The sequence below is a fragment of the Talpa occidentalis genome, unplaced genomic scaffold (genome assembly GCF_014898055.3).
Source record: "Talpa occidentalis isolate TD23 unplaced genomic scaffold, MPIMG_talOcc4v2.1 talOcc4.11, whole genome shotgun sequence".
NCBI classification, from domain to species: domain Eukaryota; kingdom Metazoa; phylum Chordata; class Mammalia; order Eulipotyphla; family Talpidae; genus Talpa; species Talpa occidentalis.
In genome coordinates, this window is record NW_023601104.1 from 86,623,557 (window position 1) to 86,642,964 (window position 19,408).

General features: G+C 43.5%; 1 protein-coding gene across 1 annotated transcript in view; it reads left to right on the plus strand.

Annotated features, from left to right (window-relative positions):
* Positions 1-19,408, plus strand: part of STON2 (stonin 2) — a 137,925-nt gene that overhangs the window by 29,293 nt on the left and 89,224 nt on the right. Inside the window, exons 2-3 of the mRNA XM_037503754.2 lie at positions 2,296-2,561; positions 4,711-4,986. Coding sequence (XP_037359651.1) covers positions 2,474-2,561; positions 4,711-4,986 — 364 coding nt within the window. The 5' untranslated portion in view covers positions 2,296-2,473. The remainder of the gene's footprint in view (positions 1-2,295; positions 2,562-4,710; positions 4,987-19,408) is intronic.

Below are 19,408 nucleotides of genomic sequence, written 5' to 3' on the forward strand. Positions count from 1 at the left end.
TCACATTCTAAAAATGGGTGAGGTTTTTATGGAGTCATGCATTCCTATACGAACTTAGCCTCCAAATGATTGGGCTCCTCTGTGGGTTTTGGCTGTCAACACAGCCCTCCTCAAGCCCTGGTGTCTCATGGCTTGCTGCATACGTCTGTTTAATGGCAAGTACCTAGAATCCACTTCACAGGGTCACCGTGGGGGCGTCCCTGTAATGAATTTGTTCCGCAAGACTTTTTGGAACTACTCACCCATCAGCCACCAGCCATGTCTGGACTGAGGCTGGATAAGCTAAGGAAAGGGAGATAAGTTTTGGGGGCTTTTCTTTCGAGTGTAGTTTGAGTAGTGCTCTTGGTTTCTCAGCCAGAATGCACCTATATCTGTAAAGGAATCTTACTTATTTTTCTAAAGATTTATTTATTTATGTGTAGAAGAACTGGGGTGCAGGCCAGAAGTGTGGGGTGAGAGGGTTCACCAGAGACAGAGCGGGGAGAAGAACAGGCGGATCTACTGATATACACTGCTGAGGGGAGCAGCAGGCGAGATAGGAGAGGTCTGCTGTGCCGTGTGGGTAGCTCCCTGCCTGGGGATGGAACTCTTGCAACGGTGGCTGGTGATAGTGTGATAGTGCTGAGACTTAACCCCTAGGCCACCAGGGAGGCCCTGTAAAGGAAACTTATTAGACCAGACAAGACCCTGGTAACAGCAAGAGTGTTGAATAAGTCACTTAACTTCCCTCAGGCAAGATTTCTTCATCTGAAATTATATTATGTGTCTTGTGCAACTAAAATGACTGTTGAGTCAAATGAAATATGGTATGAAAATATTTCTGAAAATTATAAATTCCTTGCAAACATTATTTCTAGTATCATATTACAAAATTATTTTTTTAATTACCCCCAAAGCAAAACTTATTAAATATTACTAGCTTCCCCCAGTAAGTATTCTTCCTTTCTGCAATCCCCTGTAGTGAAACTTCCTCAACATTTTTTATTGTGTGCCAATTAGAAGGCTATGAGTGAAATTGTTCACTAAAATGAATATTGTAAGTATTCTGTTAAAAAGAACTTATATTGTTCAATACAAATAGTAGTTCTTTTTTGGAAACACATTAATTTTGCATTAATTCAGATTTTATGAATTCATTATAAGATCAACAGTCAGGTTCAAGTTGTAGAAGGACATTAATAGTACAAAGTAATGAGTCTACCGAGTACTACATACATAACCATAGTTGTAGTGTGAGTCAAGGCTAGACTTTCACATAGTCAAGTTCACCTAGATTGAAAATGTTTCTTTAACTCACATTTTTCTCTAAATCAAATAGTCCCCACTCTTGCTCCAAATGAACAAAGTGATTCCATTTCTATTCTTGATTGGTAAACCGTGCTTGGAGATACCATCTGGAGATTGTTGGGTTTCTGCCAAAGATTTAAATCAGGCTTGCAGAAAGCTACCTGCCTGCGGCAAGAAACTGCACCAATTGAATAGGAAAGAACATGCTTGTGTTTTGCCATCTGGTAAAAGAGTGAAAACCCTTTGAAAAGTTTTTTTTTTAAGGTTTATTTATTTATGCCTACAAGAACTGGGGTACAGGCCAGAGGTGTGTGTGGGAGTGAGAGAATTCACCAGAGACAGAGTGGGGAACAGAACAGGCGGATTGACTGACATACACTGATGAAATATTCACTGAGCAGCGGGAGAGTCAGGAGAGGTCTGCTGCGCCACATGAGTCACCTCCCTGGCCGGGGATTGAACTTGTGCTACAGTGGCTGTGGATAGCTTCATAGTGCTGCGTCTTAACCCCTGGCACCACCAGGGAGGCCCCTGAAAGTTTTAGTATTTGTTTTACTGGGAAAATTTGGGAATCCAATTGCTGAAATTTGTGTGATTATATGCAGGTCTAATATAAAGACACGCTTATACAGATATTCCCCTGGCCATGAAAGTAGAATGTTCCTATTTGATATGATTTGATATGTTATTTTTTGTGTCTAGAAATGCTAAAAATTTTCCCCATACATATCAACGGTAATAGCATTCTCAGCAACCCCTCCTGCCATGTGAAGCCATACCGAATTAACAGGCATGCTCTACGTTCAGATAGTGGGGAAAACCTGCACTAAGATCTTAATGCTGAAGGCAGATAGTTCTATATTAGGAATGGGGAGCTAAGACAGGACGAAAGAAGTAAGGCAATTTGGAAACCATCCAGACCTCCTTGTGGGCTGTGGAGAAAGTCTGTGTATATTGAGTATAATGTGATGATTATCTTTTTTAATTTTAATTATTTTTTTTAAACAGATTTCTTCTTGGCAAACTAACTGAAGGCAAGAAAAGCTAATCTTCTTGTTAGCCCTCTGCAAGACCCCCTAACAGAACCAGGCCCAAGTTCACCGTGCTACCATACCCCACCACTCCAGACACTACTCTGGGGTCTTCCTGAGGTTAGCAGTGTGAAGATGACCAGCACCTTCCTAGCATGACGACTGTGGACCGTGTGATTGCCACCCACCAGTCAGAGTGGGTCTCTTTCAATGAAGAGCCACTTTTTTCTGGCCCTTCTGAGGGTAAGATGTGTTTTCCTTTCCTTAGTGAAAAGATTGGCAAAGAACCTTGCCTGCCTCTACCTCATCATTCATTGGGTGGGATCTTAGTATGAAAAAAAAAAAAAAAAAAAAAAAGAGACAGTGTATCACTTTCCTGAGGTGCAGATTCTTTGACACAGAAACCTGGAGGAAGCATCTTAGATGCCTTAGGCCCCCAAGCAAGAGCCTGGGAACACCAAGTTTCTTCCAAGACAGGTAAACTCCATATTTACGCAATACTATATACTCCAACCTTTGATTGTTACTCCCACAGAAATTTGGATTTTCTTAGATTTTATTTTATTATTATTATTTTTTTAATAGAGGCATGTTTTTCTTTCTTTCTTTCTTTCTTTGTTTTGTTTATACATGCACTGGGTACAGTCAGAAGCACGGGAGGGTGAGAGAATTCACCAGAGCCAGAGTGGGGAGCAGAGCAGGCAGAAGGACTGAAGTACACTGCTGAGGGGAGCAGCGGGCGGCAGGAGAGGTCTGCGCGCCATGTGGGACCCTCCTCCGGTGGCCGGGAAGCAGCCGGGGATCGAACTGGCACCACAGAGGCCGCGGGCAGCTTCGCAACCCAGCGCTCAACCTCTGCGCCACCGGGGAGGCCCAGGATTTTCTTAGATTTTAAAGCCTGATTGTTAAGAATTGCAGATGTCATAGCCAGGTTGCTTGGGCTTCACATGTGCAATAGGGACAATCACAGTACCTACCTCACCGTAGTTGTGAGGATATAATGAACGAATATGTCAAGTGCCTAGGACAGTGTCTGGCACAGTGAAGATGGCCAAACTGACTTCCAGGGAACTAGTGGGCAGGACATCGGTCAAGGGAAAATAGGAGTTAATTACAGAGCCTTGTCAGTGGGTTCTGTTCAGCTGCAGCTGCCACTGCCAACCAAAATCAACCTACTTCATATCAACACCTGGGAAGTATGAGTTCACTGGTGTGCTGTCCATTATGCCGGCCATGTGGCCGAGAGGCCTTGAAATGTGGCGAGTCTGGTTGAGATGTGCTGTGAGAGCAAAATACCCACCCCTGAATTTCAACCTACTAAGAGTTAAATATTCCATGAACAATTTTTATGTTAATCACCTGTTGGAATTATAAATTGTCAACTAAACTAGGTTGAAATAGCTATTATTGAACACAGTTTCAACTTTTACATTTTTAATGTGGCTACTAGAAAACTTTAAATTACATAGGTGGCTCACCTTTGATTCTTTCAGATAGTGCTTGTCTAAAAGCTTTGATTACATGTAGATGGATCAGTTTATTTGAATTCTGGTGAGAGAAAGGAGTTTTGTATTAGTGCCTCAAATTATTTTTTAAGTTTTCATACAGTGAATTTGGCCATTTATGATGTGCCGTTGATGAATTTTCACACAGGTCTAGAATTTTCGCACAGGTCTAGAAGTGGGGGCTGTTGTTAATGCTCATTCTCTTATTCCAGGGCATTTAAATGGAATGTGTAGCCTCCATCCCAATTGAATATAATTCATTGTAAAGAAGAATTTTGAAGGCTGTTAAATATCCAAGGACAAATAGTGTTACCCAGAGTTAGAGAGGAGCCCCTATGCCACATTAATGCAGCGTTTGCAAGTGTGGTCTGCAGATGTGTGTCGTTTGGACTGCACAGTTAAATGTTTGAATTTGAATGCCTTCAGTTCAGACAGAAGTTCTCTTGTTTAGCTATAGTCCCCAACAGTCCTTATTGCCTTTTGTCTGTGCTAGTCAACTTAGTTATAGTTCTTGCTTGGCCTCCAAGCATTTTTGTTTGTGACCTCGAACAGCTGGAGTAGATGCTGAGGTAAGAATAATGAACACACACACACACACACACACACACACTCAGAATTAGTGAACACAACACCTTGTCTGGATACTATTGATGGACACACTGAGGTTTGTATATATTAAGGTTTGGTTTGTATATATTATGGGTTAAGGTTTGTATATATTATTTAGCATAGCGCACATGTGGGCATGCTCTTTCTTCACCCTCACCGTAGTAATAATGATTCCTGTGGTCAGTCCTAGTCCAGCTTGGCTTTTTGCCTCCATGAGACAATTATGAAGAATGGCTTTTCTCACATGATGTGATGATGGTGTCTGGTGTCTGTTTCAGGGGGCACTGAAGAGCATCTTCCAGGACTGTCGTCTTCCTCAGACCAGTCTGAGAGCTCCTGCGGGGACAGCCACCTGGCAGATGGAGGTGCTCAGGACCGCTCCCCCTCGGAACAGGATGATGCCTCTGAAAAGATGGGCCTCATCTCTGAAGCAGCCTCCCCTCCTGGGAGCCCTGAGCAGTCCGCACCTGATCTGGCCTCGGCCATCAGCAACTGGGTTCAGTTTGAAGATGACACGCCCTGGAGCAGCACATCACCACCTCCTAAAGAAACAGGTAGGACAGGTGGGAGGCTAGAAGGGTTCTGGGTCTGTGCTCAGCAAGGATGCTTGTTCACTACAGGTCTGCTTTACCTGCTCCAGAAGAACAGAGAGAGAGAGAGAGAGAGAGAGAGAGAGAGCGCAAGCAGGCAAAGATCTCGTGGCATAATTCAGTAACTAGTTTTTGTGAATGTAAAGAAATGAAAGGATTTATGAGTTCTATGCTATATCCAGCCTTTTACCTATGTACCCTGGCTGTTGGAAGTATGCATATTTATTTATGTTTCAGGGATTGGAATTGTATTTACTCAGTACCTACGCTGTAAGCTCTTTACAGGTAGAAATGAATGTCTCTCAAAGTGTGGACCACCCACCTTCTCTAACAGGGTCACAAGTTAAGTGGACATTCTTGCATTCTAGACCTCTTGAATTTAAATCTTCAGAAGTGGGGGCTGTTGTTAATGACCATTCTCTTATTCCATGGCATTTAAATGGCCAGAAGCTGCTCTGGGATGTTTGGTGAAGCCAGAGGAGTGAGGACCTTTATTGAACATCTAACACTGGCAAGAGAGCAGACTGATGAAGCATTCATACATGTGGGCAGGGGATCAGCACAGAATAATAATTTAATAAGCTGTATTTACTGAATACTCTTTGGGTCTGGTGTTCAGTGCTTTTTAAAATATTTTATATTGAAGTAACAGTGGCTTATAACATTGGGTAGATTTCAGGTGTACAGACTTATGCATCAACATCTGTACATGCTGCATGATGTTCCCCAGCAGAAGTCTAGTTTCCATCCTTCAACATCCAGTTGATCCCCTCACCAGATTTAGCCCCAGCTCCTTCCTCCTTCTCTCTGGTAAACAGAATTGTTGATAGATGGGCCAGTTTGCTCCAGTGCTTCACCACTACTTTTTTGCAAAGCTAACTGTGGGATTATTCATAATCATGTTTCTCCCATCTGACTGGGGATCTCGGATTGTTACTGATTATGGTTCTGACATATTATTGAAACATGTTGGGCCTCCCTGGTGGCGCAAGGGGTCAAGCACAGCACTATAAAGCTATCTGCAGCCTCTGCAGCACGAGTTCGATTCCTAACCCACATGGCGCAGCAGACTATTCCTGTCTTACCCTCTGCTTCCTTCAGCAGTGTATTTCAGTACATCTGCCTCTTTTGCACCCCACTCTGTCTCTGGTGAATCCTCTCACCCCTGCTCCCACCTCTGGCCTGTACCCCAGTTCTTGTATGCATAAATGAATAAAGCTTTAAAAAAAACAACAACATATTACATAAGACAGCAGTTCAACAAATGTGGACTGTGGATTCTAGGTTTTTCCAAAACCCTCTCAAGGGGTCTTTGGGGTCAAAATTATTTTCCTAATCCTAGAATGGTATTTTCCTTTTTCTTTACATTGGCATTGACATTGATGGTACAAAAGTAATGGTGAGTAGAACTTCTGGCCACTACGTATTCATACTCAAAAGGTCAACTTCACTTACTACTTTCAGTGAAGTAAGAAAGATGATAAATTTTATTAAATCTTGATTCTCACGTACAACTTTTAATATTCTCTGTGACTAACTGGCGATATGAATAAATTTTTTTTAAAAAATTGAATTTAAATTTTTTTATTAAAAATCATTTTTTTAAATGATTCATTTTTTATTTATACATATAAGAGCTGGGATACAGGCCAGTGGTGTGGGGGGTGAGAGGATTCACCAGAGATAGAACAGGGATCACAACAGGCAGATTGACCAAAGTACAGCTGAGGAGAGCAGCTGGCGAGACAGGAGAGGTCTGCTGCACTGTGTGGGTTGCTCCTGGCTGGCCAGGGATCGAACTTGCACTGCAGAGTCTGCGGACAGCTTCACATGCTGCATCTTAATCCTTTGCACCACCAGGGAGACCCTGATTAAAAATCATTTTAAGATGATTTTTTAAAAATCAAAATAATACTAAAAAAATCCTTGATGAACAAAATAACAGTATTAAAAATGAAAGATCCAACTGACAGTTGTGTGACTGCGAAATGCCACATCTGCCTTACCCTAATCCAGGCCCAGTTTCCAATAATTTTATTTATTGATAAAATTTTATTTATGGATAATTTTCAGTATTGCATTTTATTTTATTTTTTTTTTTTTATAGAGGCATGTTTTTTATTTATTTATTTATTTGTTTGTTTGTTTTTGTTTATACATGCACTGGGTACAGTCAGAAGTGCTGGAGGGTGAGAGAATTCACCAGAGCCAGAGCGGGGAGCAGAGCAGGCAGAAGGACCGAAGTACACTGCTGAGGGGAGCAGCGGGCGGCAGGAGAGGTCTGCGCGCCATGTGGGACCCTCCTCCGGTGGCCGGGGAGCAGCTGGGGATCGAACCGGCGCCTCCGAGGCCGCGGGCAGCTTCACAACCCAGCGCTCAACCGCTGCGCCACCGGGGAGGCCCCAGTATTGCATTTTAAATGTTATTTGATTACTGAACTTTTTGGTGCTTTCTTCAACTGTTTACCCGAGATGCGTACTTCACTTTTCTCACCCTAGTCCTAACCCTCGTTATACTAGAGATAGGGGATTTATTGATATTACTAGAGAACAAATCAAGAAATGACAGCGTTCAAATGCATGAAAGCATCATGTTGATGCAAGAATTGTTTAAATACTAATGATTTCATCTGATTTCATGACTGAAAATTTAACCTTGTGGAGTTGAGCAGACTCTAGGCCTGGGGTAAAGTCAAGAAGCAGGAATAAGCTATGTGTAGGGCCAGCCCCAGTTCTGCAGTGCTTTTTTTTTTTTTTTTTTTTTTTCCAGTCAATTGCTTTTATTTATTTATTTATTTTTTTTTTAAGAAAATAAGTTAATTTAATTACAAAACTTTTTTTTAATGTCATTAAAATATATATATATATATATTTTTTTATAAATTTTATTGTTATATTCCCCATACAATTGCAGCCCCCCCATTCTGACCCCAATCCCTCCCCTCCCGCCCCTGCCCCCCTAAAAGTGTCTCTGGTTCATAGTTTTTTGTTGATTTTGATTTTCACTTTCTTATAGTTATTCATTTTCCTGGTCCCTTATTTAAGTTTTCTAGATTCCTGCTATGAGTGAGACCATCCGGTATTTTTCTTTTTCTTTTTGGCTTATTTCGCTGAGCATGATCCCTTCCAGCGCCATCCATGTTGCTGCAAATTGCATGTGTTTATCTTTTTTGAATGCTGAGTAATATTCCATGGTGTGTATGTACCACATCTTCTTGATCCAGTCATCTATTTTTGGGCATTTGGGTTGTTTCCAAAGCTTAGCTATTGTAAACAGTGCTGCTATAAACATAGGGGTGCAGGTGTTCTTTGGAATTGATGTTTCTGTGTCCTTTGGGTAAATACCTAGGAGTGGAATTGCTGGATCATATGGAAGCTCTATGTTTAGTAGGTCCAGAAATCTCCACACAGCTTTCCACAGTGGTTGGACCAGTTTGCACTCCCACCAACAGTGCAACAGTTCTGCAGTGCTTCTAACCTAGGGATCCAAGAACCACAGGGGGCAGAGTGACAGTGCAGTGGCAAAACGGGTAGTAATTCCTAGGGTCCAATCCCAAGTCTGTATCAAAGTCCCTACTAACCCATCAGCAAACCTAAATAGAAGTCTGCAGGGTGTATTCCATCTGCCCAGACTCACTTTGCCCACATAGGCAACTCCGTGGATTTCAGTAGGGAGCTAGCACTAATGCCAGGTGATAAGCAGGAAAAAGTAGGCTTCAATCCACTTGACATGGGTCATGCAGACAGCCCCCAAGTTAGGTTTTAATTTGAATAAGAAGGTTTAGATTCATGAACTTTGTCAATAATATCACATGCATAACAGCAGGCATGACAATATAACAAGGTGTCTGTAGCAAGAGTCCTCACAGAAAGACAGTTTGGCTTCTTGCAGTAACAGGTGCCTCCCTCTCTTTCAATAATACTAACTTTTCATAGTGCCATAGGCTGAGGAAAGGCCTGCAAAGAAAGCAGGACCTAGACCCTGGGAGCTGTAAATGTATGTGGAGAAAGTGTCCTCAGGTTGTGATTAAATTAAAGATTTTGAGGGAACCTCCCTGGTGGTGCAAGAGGTTAAGTCTCAGCTCTATGAAGCTATCTGCAGCCACTGCAGCCCGGCATAAGTTTAATCCCCAGCATGCCAGGGAGCTGACCCACATGGCACAGCAGACCTCTCTTGTCTTGCCTGCTGCTCCCCTCAGCAGTGTATTTCAGTCAGTCTGCCTGTTCTGTTCCCCACTCTGTGTCTGGTGAATCCTCTCACCACCCACACCTCTGGCCTGTACCCCAGCTCTTGTATGTATAAATGAATAAATCTTAAAGAAAAATTAAAGATTTTGCGTAGTGGAATAGTCTTAAGTACGTTCACATATGATAGGAAGATAGAGGGAGATGTTGCCCACAGAGAGAAGCAACCTGAAGCCTGAACAGAAAGGCATTTGCACATCCTGGCCTTGAAGATGGAGTGAGGAGGCCATGGAGTGGCAGCAGCCATTGAAAGCTGGAAGAAATGAGAAGCAGATTCCCACCTCGAGGAACTACTGCTGACATCTCCTTTTGGCCGAGTCATTCTGGTTTCAGATTTTTGGCTCCCAGAATGGTGAAAGAATAAATTTCTGTTGTTTTAGACCACCACATTTTGATAAATTGTTCAGCCACCATGGTTAGTTACTATAACAAGTATCCAAAATTTTAAAATGGAGCCATCTGCATAAAGCTGAGCAAGTCAGTCTGGGCTAAGGGAGTAGCACAGGCCATTGATTAAGCACATGTTGTATGCAGGCACTTCACCTCCAAAGTGTACAGTCTTTTGTAAGCTTTATAAAGGTTACACCACCATGCCTGCAGGATGTGAAGCTCAGCCAGGAAAAAAGTTTCCATGGAAACTGATATTTAACTTCAGCCTTCCCATCACTTATCATCAGAACAAACTAATTCTTTCCTATAATGTACTTGCAAACTCTTAGTTTCTTCCCATTTTACTCCCCATGTCCCTTTTGACTCTATTAAATGCTCAGCACTTTCTGATCACATATCTTTGTGTCAGGAGAAAGGGAAAAATGTGTATCTTGGACTATTCCATGTGCCTCTCTATAAATATTCTTTCATGAGAAAATTATGATCTTGGCCTAAGAGAAATAGTGAAAGGACAAGAAAGGGGGAATTAAGGCCTCCCTGGTGGCACAAGGGGTTAAGCACAGCACTATGAAGCTATCTGCAGCCTCCACAGCACGAGTTCAATCCCCGGCCAGCCAGGGAGCCACCCACATGGTGCAGCAGACCTTGCCTGACTCGCCCGCTGCTCCCCTCAGCAGTGTATTTCAATCAGTCTGCCAGTTCTGTTCCCCACTCTGTCTTGGTGAATCCTCTCACCGCAACCCCCACCACCACCTCTGGCCTATACCCCAGTTCTTGTATGCATAAATAAATAAATCTTAAAAAAAAAAAAAAGAAAGGGGCATTAAGTGGGACTATTTAGAACAAGTCCCATTTGAATTTCTGGGAGCACAAACTGGGGCCTTAGTTAGCCAGCTGTTCCATACTTAACATCCTGGCTTGCGAAGCTGGAAAGAAAGGATAGAGCCTGCATGGATGCACACATGGAGAGTCTAGGTGGAGAAATGCTGGGGTGCTCCTTTTCCTTCCCCAACCTCCATTCCTCCCCTCTTCACAGATATTCTGACAGAAGAGGAGCAAAAAACAAAAGAATTTCTCTTTCAAGCTATGCCACCTAAGAAAAAAGCCATGGGAGCATTGGATTTCAGCCTGGAATGGGAATGCCCTATTGCCTTAATTAAAATGCAAGGAGGCTGTAGGCACAGTGGAGTTAGGACAAAGAGGCTGTCGTTCACCATAAATCTCTTATTTTGGTGGCATTTCAATGCTAGAAGCTGCACTAAGGGACTTAGTGGAGCCAGAAGAGTCGTCCCCACCCTGGTGACCTGGCTATTTATTTTTTTTGATTATGCACACCAAGGGTGATGAATAACCAGGAGCAACAGATAGTGGGGAAAACAACTCCAGAAATGCTTAATCCATGCAGGGAACAACTTTCTTTTGAATGTCAAGTAGGACAGGATTTGAAGTAAGTGTCATGATGATTGGAGATGCATGATCTTGCTCAGAAAAAATGTGAATAGTAACAGTTGAATGACAAAGCCTTTTTATAACCACATATGTAGGAAAGAGAACTGGCATCCATTCTGTGGGCCTGTGGATACTAATGAAGGTGCCTAAATCAACCCACCCAAGATTCTCAGAACTGGCCTTCTCAATATGCAGAGTATTTTGAACTAGGAGCAATGAAATCCTTTGAGGCTGAAGAGAAGCTTTTGTCCTTGCTTCTAAGTCCTTTGCCCTTACCTCATTGAAGAAGAGACAATGGTGTCCTAAACTTCTGCCTTTTTTCTAATAGAAGAAATCACTGCTTCCTGCTCTATGACCTCGAAGAATGTACGTGGGGGTAGGGGTCTCATCCTGTTATAGCTTTATCATTGAACATTTCCTCTCTAAGAATCTTACCTTTATTCTCAGATAAAGGGTGAAGTTACCCCTTCTTGCCTAACATGTAGAGTGTTCCATTTCTTTGATGCTCAGATCTTTAAACACAAGAATAAGTATCTCAGGTCTACTCCACTAGTCTTTAGAATTTATCACAGTGTAAAATCTCCTTATATGCCACTAACCTTTGACCTTTTCTCCTATTAATCTGTCTGATGTTAATCTGTTCATCTCTCCAACCTTAGAAGATCCCGAATAGCATGGAGAAACGCCCCCCTAGGCACCCACTCTAGGAAAGAGAGGGCATATAAAACCATGCCCCTTGAATCATCTCTAAAATTTGTTTTCCCCATTGAGACTCCTGAAAGTTAGTGGAAGCCAAATGTGGAGTCCATATCTCTGACTTGACAAGACTACTTTGACTCAAGTCGTGTTGACAAATATTCTCTGTAGAAAGATTTTTAGTAGAATTTTAATTATCCAACACTTAAGCATAAGACTTAAGTTAGGGCCTCCCCTGGTGGCGCAGTGGTTGAGCACTGGGCTGCGAAGCTGCCTGCAGCCTCTGCAGTGCCGGTTCAATCCCCGGCCGCCAGTGAGGGTCCCACATGGCGTGACAGATCTCTCCTGCCATGCCCGCTGCTCCCCTCAGCAGCGTATTTCATCAGTCTGCCTATTCTGTTCCCCGCTCTGACTCTGGTGAATTCTCTCACCCTCCTGCGCTTCTGACTGTACACAGTGCTTGTATAAATAAATAAATAAATCTTTTAAAAAAAAAAAGACTTAAGTTAGCCACAAGAATACAGTTTCCATCTCCAGTCTGAAGATGCTGTAGGGGCGGAGAGGAGATTTCTCCCTACCCCTCTGTGTTCTTCTCAGGCTGGTGGAGCAATCAAATGAACATCAGACAGATTAGTACAAGAAAATAACACGTTTAGTTATATATGTATGGAGCCTCTACATGGATGTAAATTCTAAAGTAAATGGGGCAAAACAAGAATATTCCTCAGAGCTAAGGAATGGGTAAGCCTGGGGCTTCAGGAATGGAGGAGGAGGATTCAGGAGATGACAAGAGGGTGACTCATGACAAAGACCAGATGTTCTATAATTACAGGCTTGTCCTGCCATGTGGATAGGTTTCTCCAATAGGTTATTTCTAGTAAAAATCCTGATTGTGGTTAATACTCCCAGTTTTTATCCTTCTAGGTAGTCAAGGGAGTGGTAAAAATTTCTTTTGAATCTGCAGGTCTCAATTTACATTTTTTCCAAATAATCTACATGCCAAAGTGACCCAACTTGAGAAGGTTTATTCTGGACATCTTGGAGGCCTGTCCTTCAATACTGTACAATTGATCTAGGTTACACTGTAAAATAAAATGTTAAGAAATTTAACTGAAAACTTGTTTTCTGAATCCTGAACTAAATGTATAAATATTCTGCTATATCATGAGCAGAACCAAAATCTTTACCAAAATTTTGTTCAAATCATAATTGAATTTTTGTATCATTTTCTAAAGAAACACTTTTTTTAAAATGAGCCCAAACCTAGGTGGAGTTTCTTCACACTAGGTCCTTCAGCAATAATGTTTCTGAGTATCCCTAATTACAGAAAGGTGTCCTAGCTTGGCATTTTCCCTCCTCTGCCTTTAAAATTCTACCATGCACCAGAAAGAATGTAGCACTAAACTTGCCTGTCCCCTAAAATCTTTTTCTTAAAAATCTTCTCACAGCAAAGGCTGATTTCATGTAAGTGCATTTTACGTGTGTGTGTGTTCATAAAGCATGTTAACAAATGCATGCAGATAAATTGAAAAGCAAAGTTCATTCCCAAAATTAAAAAATTTAGGCACTGATACCAGCATGAAATATTATCAGCACTAATATCCTGTTCACTCATGCACTGACCTTCCTCCATGGACCTGGGAATTTTGTGGCAAGGTCAAAGCTGAATTGGACCCATTATGCAGATACTGCAGGATATGCATAATTGCAAGCATAAAAAAAACTTTCATTTCCGGATCATTTGTCCCAAAGCCCAGGCAAGACTGGAGTATTCACTTGTGCTTCAAATGTCTTCCCTAAAAGCTTGGGTTAAGGACTACCCATTGTGTCTGGGGAAGCTAATTATCAGGAACCAGAGAAAGAGCCACTTGTTTAGGGGAGGACCAGAGATGATGTCAGCCACTTAAGTGGAAGGCAGTGATGGCAGCTGAGAGAGTTGATACTGGAGAAGATTAGCCCAGCGGTTAGTTTCTATTATGTTTTTCATTCTGGCTGCTAGGGATGAGTGGTGATGGGGGTGCAGTAAGGCCCCAACACTTTGGTGAATATATAGACAAGATCCGTTGCATTTGGCATGCATATGTATTTCCCTCCTCAACAGAGGAGGTTTTATCTTCTTTTAATACCTTGACTTGTTCTTTCCTGCTTTTTAAATGTAATTAATGTCCTTTCTGGAATTCATCTCAGATAGTGATATCCTCAGGAATGAATTATAATTGAGTTGTTCTTTGTCAGAGCCTGAGGCGCTCTCTGCCCCTCACCACTAGGCTCTCCTCTATTCCAATCCACCTCTCCCGCTGTTTCCAACAAGGTCATTTATGTGTCTCTGTTCTGCAGTTCCCCGGATTTCTTCCTTCACATTTTTTGCTCTGCTCAAGTGTCACCTCCCAACCACCAGCATTTTCCTGCTTTAAATGTCTTTGAAATCTCTCTCTCTCTTCTGAAATTTAGTTACACACTTTGTGTGTTATCACCTCTTCCTCACCAGTGGAAAGGGACTTTGTCTAGAACATTAATTTCAATTCATGCATGGAATATGGAGCGCGGAACTTAGTAAGTGCTCACTTAGTCATTGTTCCAGTTAGTGAATGAAAAGATGAAAGATGTATATGAAACCCACTGCAGAATGGCTAAGTGACTTCCCCTTTATGGGGACAAAGAGCTGTTAGCTGGAACAACAAAGTTCACAGTGAAGTGAAATTTGTTTAACAAACTAGACATCCTCCTCTTCATTATGCTCATTTCTTATCTACTGACTTTGTTGTAGAGCAACCCTGATACAAAACGGGGTGCCTGACTGTAGGTCCTCACCTGCGTGCTTAAAAGGACTTATCAATGCTCTACTGCAGGCACACGTGAAAGGTTAATAAAAGGTTTATTTACAAGGGAAGGGGAAATGAGGAAATGTACAGCTCAGGGAGAAAAGTGGGAGACAAAGTTTTAAATGAGTCCTACCCGATCCGCCAATCTGGAATCCCAAATGGTACTCTTGTTAGGGGGAAAGGATGTCCTGAGATAATCTCATACAGGCTTTGTGGACTCCACCCCCACTGCAGACTAAAGCCATCAGGACATTGGGAAAGACAAATCCCATCACCACCAAGGGGAGGGTGGCTGGGACCTGAGGGTGGAGTTGGGCAGCCAGGTTGGATATAAAAACCAAACACGTGGGCCTTGCTCTCTCTCTGCCTCGCGATCGCTCGCCTCCTGGCTTCACCGCTCCTGGCTGGCGGCCAACTCTGAGAGCGCCATTTTGGGATTCCTGAGCGGCGGATCGGGTAGGACTCATTTAAAACTTTGTCTCCCACTTTTCTCCCAGAGCTGTACATTTCCTCATTTCCCTTTCCGTTGTAAATAAACCTTTTATTAACCTTTCACGTGTGCCTGCAGTAGAGCATTGATAAGTCCTTTTAAGCGCGCGGGTGAGGACCCACAGTCAGGCACCCCGTTTTGTATCGGGGTTGCTCTACAACACTCTGAGAGCTGGCCGCAAGCCAGGAGCCATGAAGCCAGGAGGCTAGCGACAGTGAGCCCCCCCAAGGCCCACGTGTTTGGTTTTTATACCCAACCTGGCTGCCCAACTCCACCCTCAGGTCCCAGCCACCTTCCCTTTGGTGGTGACGGGATTTGTCTTTCCCAGTGTCTTGATGGCTTTGGTCTGGAGTGGGGGTGGAGTCCACAAAGCCTGTATGGGATTAGCGCAGGACATCCTTTACCCCTAACAACTTATTATCAGCTTTTGACTTCCCATTATAAGACACACAAAGCATACACACATACATATATGGGTATACATGTATCACTTACATACACACAACACAATATATACACAATATAACGTGATTACGTACACACAATATATACACTTATATATGCACATATGTCTAATACATACACACATACATATATACTTTTTCTACGGGCTATCTTAAAAAATACACTTAAAACTATTCATTATATTTTTGTTGTTCTTGAAATTACCATTATGACATAGTGAGTTGGTGGGGAGGCCTCTGGAAAAATTTTTTTTCTAGTTATCTGAAGGGGATTTTAAAATATTTGATGAAAACTCCAAATTCACTTCCTGAGAATGTTCTCACTCACTCAGGGGGTCTTGTAACCAATCCCAACCTCAGTATGGGATTCAAAACACAAACTGCTTATGCCTCCCTGGTGGTGCAGGGGTTAAAGACAGTGCTATCAAGCTATCACCAGCCGCTGCAGCACCAGTTTGATCCCCAGCTACCCACATGGCGCAGCAGACCTCTCCTGTCTCGCCCCCCTGCTCCCCTCAGTGGTATAGTTCAGTAAATCTGCCTGTTCTGCTCCCCACTCTGTCTCTGGTGAATCCTCTCACCCCCCGCACCTCAGGCCTGTACCCCAGTTCTTATATTGCATAAGTAAATAAATCTTTAAAAAAATTAAAATAAAAAAAACCACTAACTGCTTAACACCTGCATTAATGAACTCATTCATGCAAAATATATTTGGGTTCTGGTGTAATTCTGACAGTTGTGATACCAAACTCCAGCCTCAGTTTCCCTTAGCCAATAAAAGGAAACAGTTTCAGAAGAAAAAAAGTAGTTTAATTTGTCAGCAAACCAAGGAGGACAGTAGACTTGTGTCTGAAAGACCACTGTCCTGCTCTTAGGCAGCGTGCAGGGGTATTTATACAAGGGAGTAAAACTAAAGGGAGATGGGCAAGGGTCTGCAAAGGGGAGGTGGGACTGGTTGGCATGTACTTTTGATGCAGGCATCTGGAGATTTTGGGTGGGTGCAGGCTTGCTTTGTTAACACCTGATGTTTAACTTCCTTATTATCCTCTTAGGGATGTCCTTTTCCTTAGAATGCAAGAAGACAAACTTGTTAAATGCAACAGAGAGGAAAGCTTATCTGGTGGGGCAGGAAGAGGGACCTATCCTCTCTCACTGCATCAGTTGAACATAGTCCCTGTTCTCCCCAAACTGAGATTCCCTAACACTTGGGCAGTCTCTTACCAGTGAAGCCCTCTGGGGTGAGCAAGAGTTCCTCTGAGTCGGTTCTGGAAAGCCACTGGCATTACTCTAAAATGAAGAATGAAATTAATTCTGGTTTTTATTCTTATGTGGGCATAGTTACCACGTTAGAAAAATCAGCCCTAGGAAGCAGAAGTTAAAATGTTTGTAAACTTGACATCCAAGTCTTTTTTTTTAAAGATTTACTTATTTATTTATACAAGAACCGGGGTACAGGCCAGATGCGGGAGGGTGAGAGAATTCACCAGAGACAGAGCGGAGAACAGAACAGGCAGACTGACGAAATACACTGCTGAGGGGAGCAGTGGGCACAACAGAAGAGGTCTGCCGCAACATGTGGGACCCTCACTGGCCGGTGGAGATCGAACCGGCACTGCAGAGGCTGCGGACAGCTTCACAGCGCTGTGCTCAACCGCCTGCGCCACCAGGGAAGGCCCGCTATTTATAATCTTAATCAGGGGCCTCCCTGGTGGCACAGGGGTTAATGACAGCACTATCAAGATATCAGCAGCCACTGCAGCATGAGTTTGATTCCAGGCCAGCCAGGGAGCAACCCACATGGTGCAATAGACTTCTACCTTGCCTGCTGCTCCCCTCAGCATTGTGTTTCAATTGGATCTGCCTGTTCTGTTTCTCACTGTCACTGGTGAATCCTCTCACCCCCTACACCTCTGGCTTACACCCCAGTTCTTGTATGCATAAATAAAAAAAATCTTTAAAAAATAAAATAAAATAAAATCTTAATCAACCCAGGGCCCCAAAAGATAATAAAATTTGTTATATCAATTGTTTTAGCTGACAACCTGTAAGTTCATTCAGACAACGGAACTTTCAGCCTCCTCCCCCACCATGCACGAGTCAGGGGTAAAGGCGAGATGTTCTTAGGCCATAGAGCACACATGATGAAGGACTAGACACAGTGTAAGTGTGTTAGATAATGGGGTACATGGGAAGGTGAGAAAAATGAGGCAACAAAAGGGAAGAGGGTAAGATGATGTGAAATTTTGCTAAAGGTCAGAGAGTCACTCTGGTAAATTTTGAGTAAGGAGAGAGCCTTGCAGAAATAGTGGAAGGAACCTTCTGTTACATGGCAAGGAGAGGGGCCCTCAGAACCCACAGACCTGCCCATTCTAAACAGGTTCTGCCATCCGCTGCATCAAGACAAAACATACTCTGGTGCATAAGACCTTCAGTGGAAAGGAACTTTAATACAATTAGTGTGCAATACTGAAAAGGGGAAGAATAAAGTTTCTTTTTTTAATTTATTTTTTATTTTTACAAGCATTGGGTACAGTCAGGAGGGGGAGAGAATTCACCAGAGCCAGAGCGGGGAGCAGAGCAGGCAGAAGGACCGAAGTACACTGCTGAGGGGAGCAGAGGGCGGCAGGAGAGGTCTATTGCGCCATGTGGGACCCTTGCTGGCAGCCGGGGATCGAACTGGTGCTGCAGAGGCTGCGGGCAGCTTCGCAGCCCAGTTCTCAACCAGGGGAAGCCCAAGAATAACATTTCCAAATCAGGCACCTGAAGTTACCCATCCTCTTGTGGGTAGATGCCCAGCCAAACAGGATTGGCCCAAAACAGGGCCACTGAAGCCAAAAGCTGCCACAAGTCTAAAGCACCTTCCGTCAGGGACCCATAGAAAAGAGTCAGAAACAGCCAGAGAAGTCTGGGAGGAAAAGAGGAAAATCAAATCCAAGATAAATTTTGCCATTGTTAACCTCCCCAGGGACTCTCACCCACATCTGTTTCAACCAGTCCAGTACCTAGAAGAAAGAGCAGCTGCTTCACATGTCTCTCTGCTCTATGTGCCTTCTCCAGGGCTCCTGGCTCTCCATTCTTCTTCCCACCTCCTGTCTCCTCTCCAGCCTCTCCAGCATCTCCTCCTCCCTGCCCAGCTCCACCCTCCCTTGGGTGGGCAGGAAACCTGGAAGCTCCCCTTTCCCTGGGGACCACCCTGCTACACTTTCAGGTGGAAGAAACTGCAAATGATGAGTACTTGGGATGGAGTGAATTAGGAAGAAGAGGAGATGAAGATATCCTTGTGACACAAGTGTTTGGAGATTTAAGGGGGAGACTTAAGTTGGTTCCCGCTTGCTGTTGCTGTCACCTAGAGTTCAGCCATTCTGGTGCTATTTTCTCAGTGTGTTCTTTTCCTTGAAATGTAAAAACAAGGTTGTTAAGCCTACAGGGTAAATAAAAGAAATGGGAGAGTTTGTCTGGTGGGGCAGATGATGTCAAAGGCAGGCCAGAGACAGGCAGGGGCCCCAGCCTCTGCAAAGCTCTTTGGCTTCTCTGCAAAGCTTTTCGGCTTCTCGATGCATCTGAGGACATCCAGTCCAAGTGAGCAAGTGTCCAGTCCCGAGTGTCCCAAGCAAAGTCCCAGCAAGTGCAGGAGTGCAGCTGGGGAGCAGGTCCAGGAGTGCAGGGGTGCCAGAATCCAGTCCAACGCAATTCAGCCTGAGCAAGTCTGAGAATGCCGGCGCGGAGTGTTGGCGCCCCAGCGTGTCTCAGAGTGTGAGTGTGAGCTTCAGAGAGTTCAGCTTGAGTGGGAGTGTGAGTGAGCCTGAGAGTACGGAGGCCAGCTGTCATGCG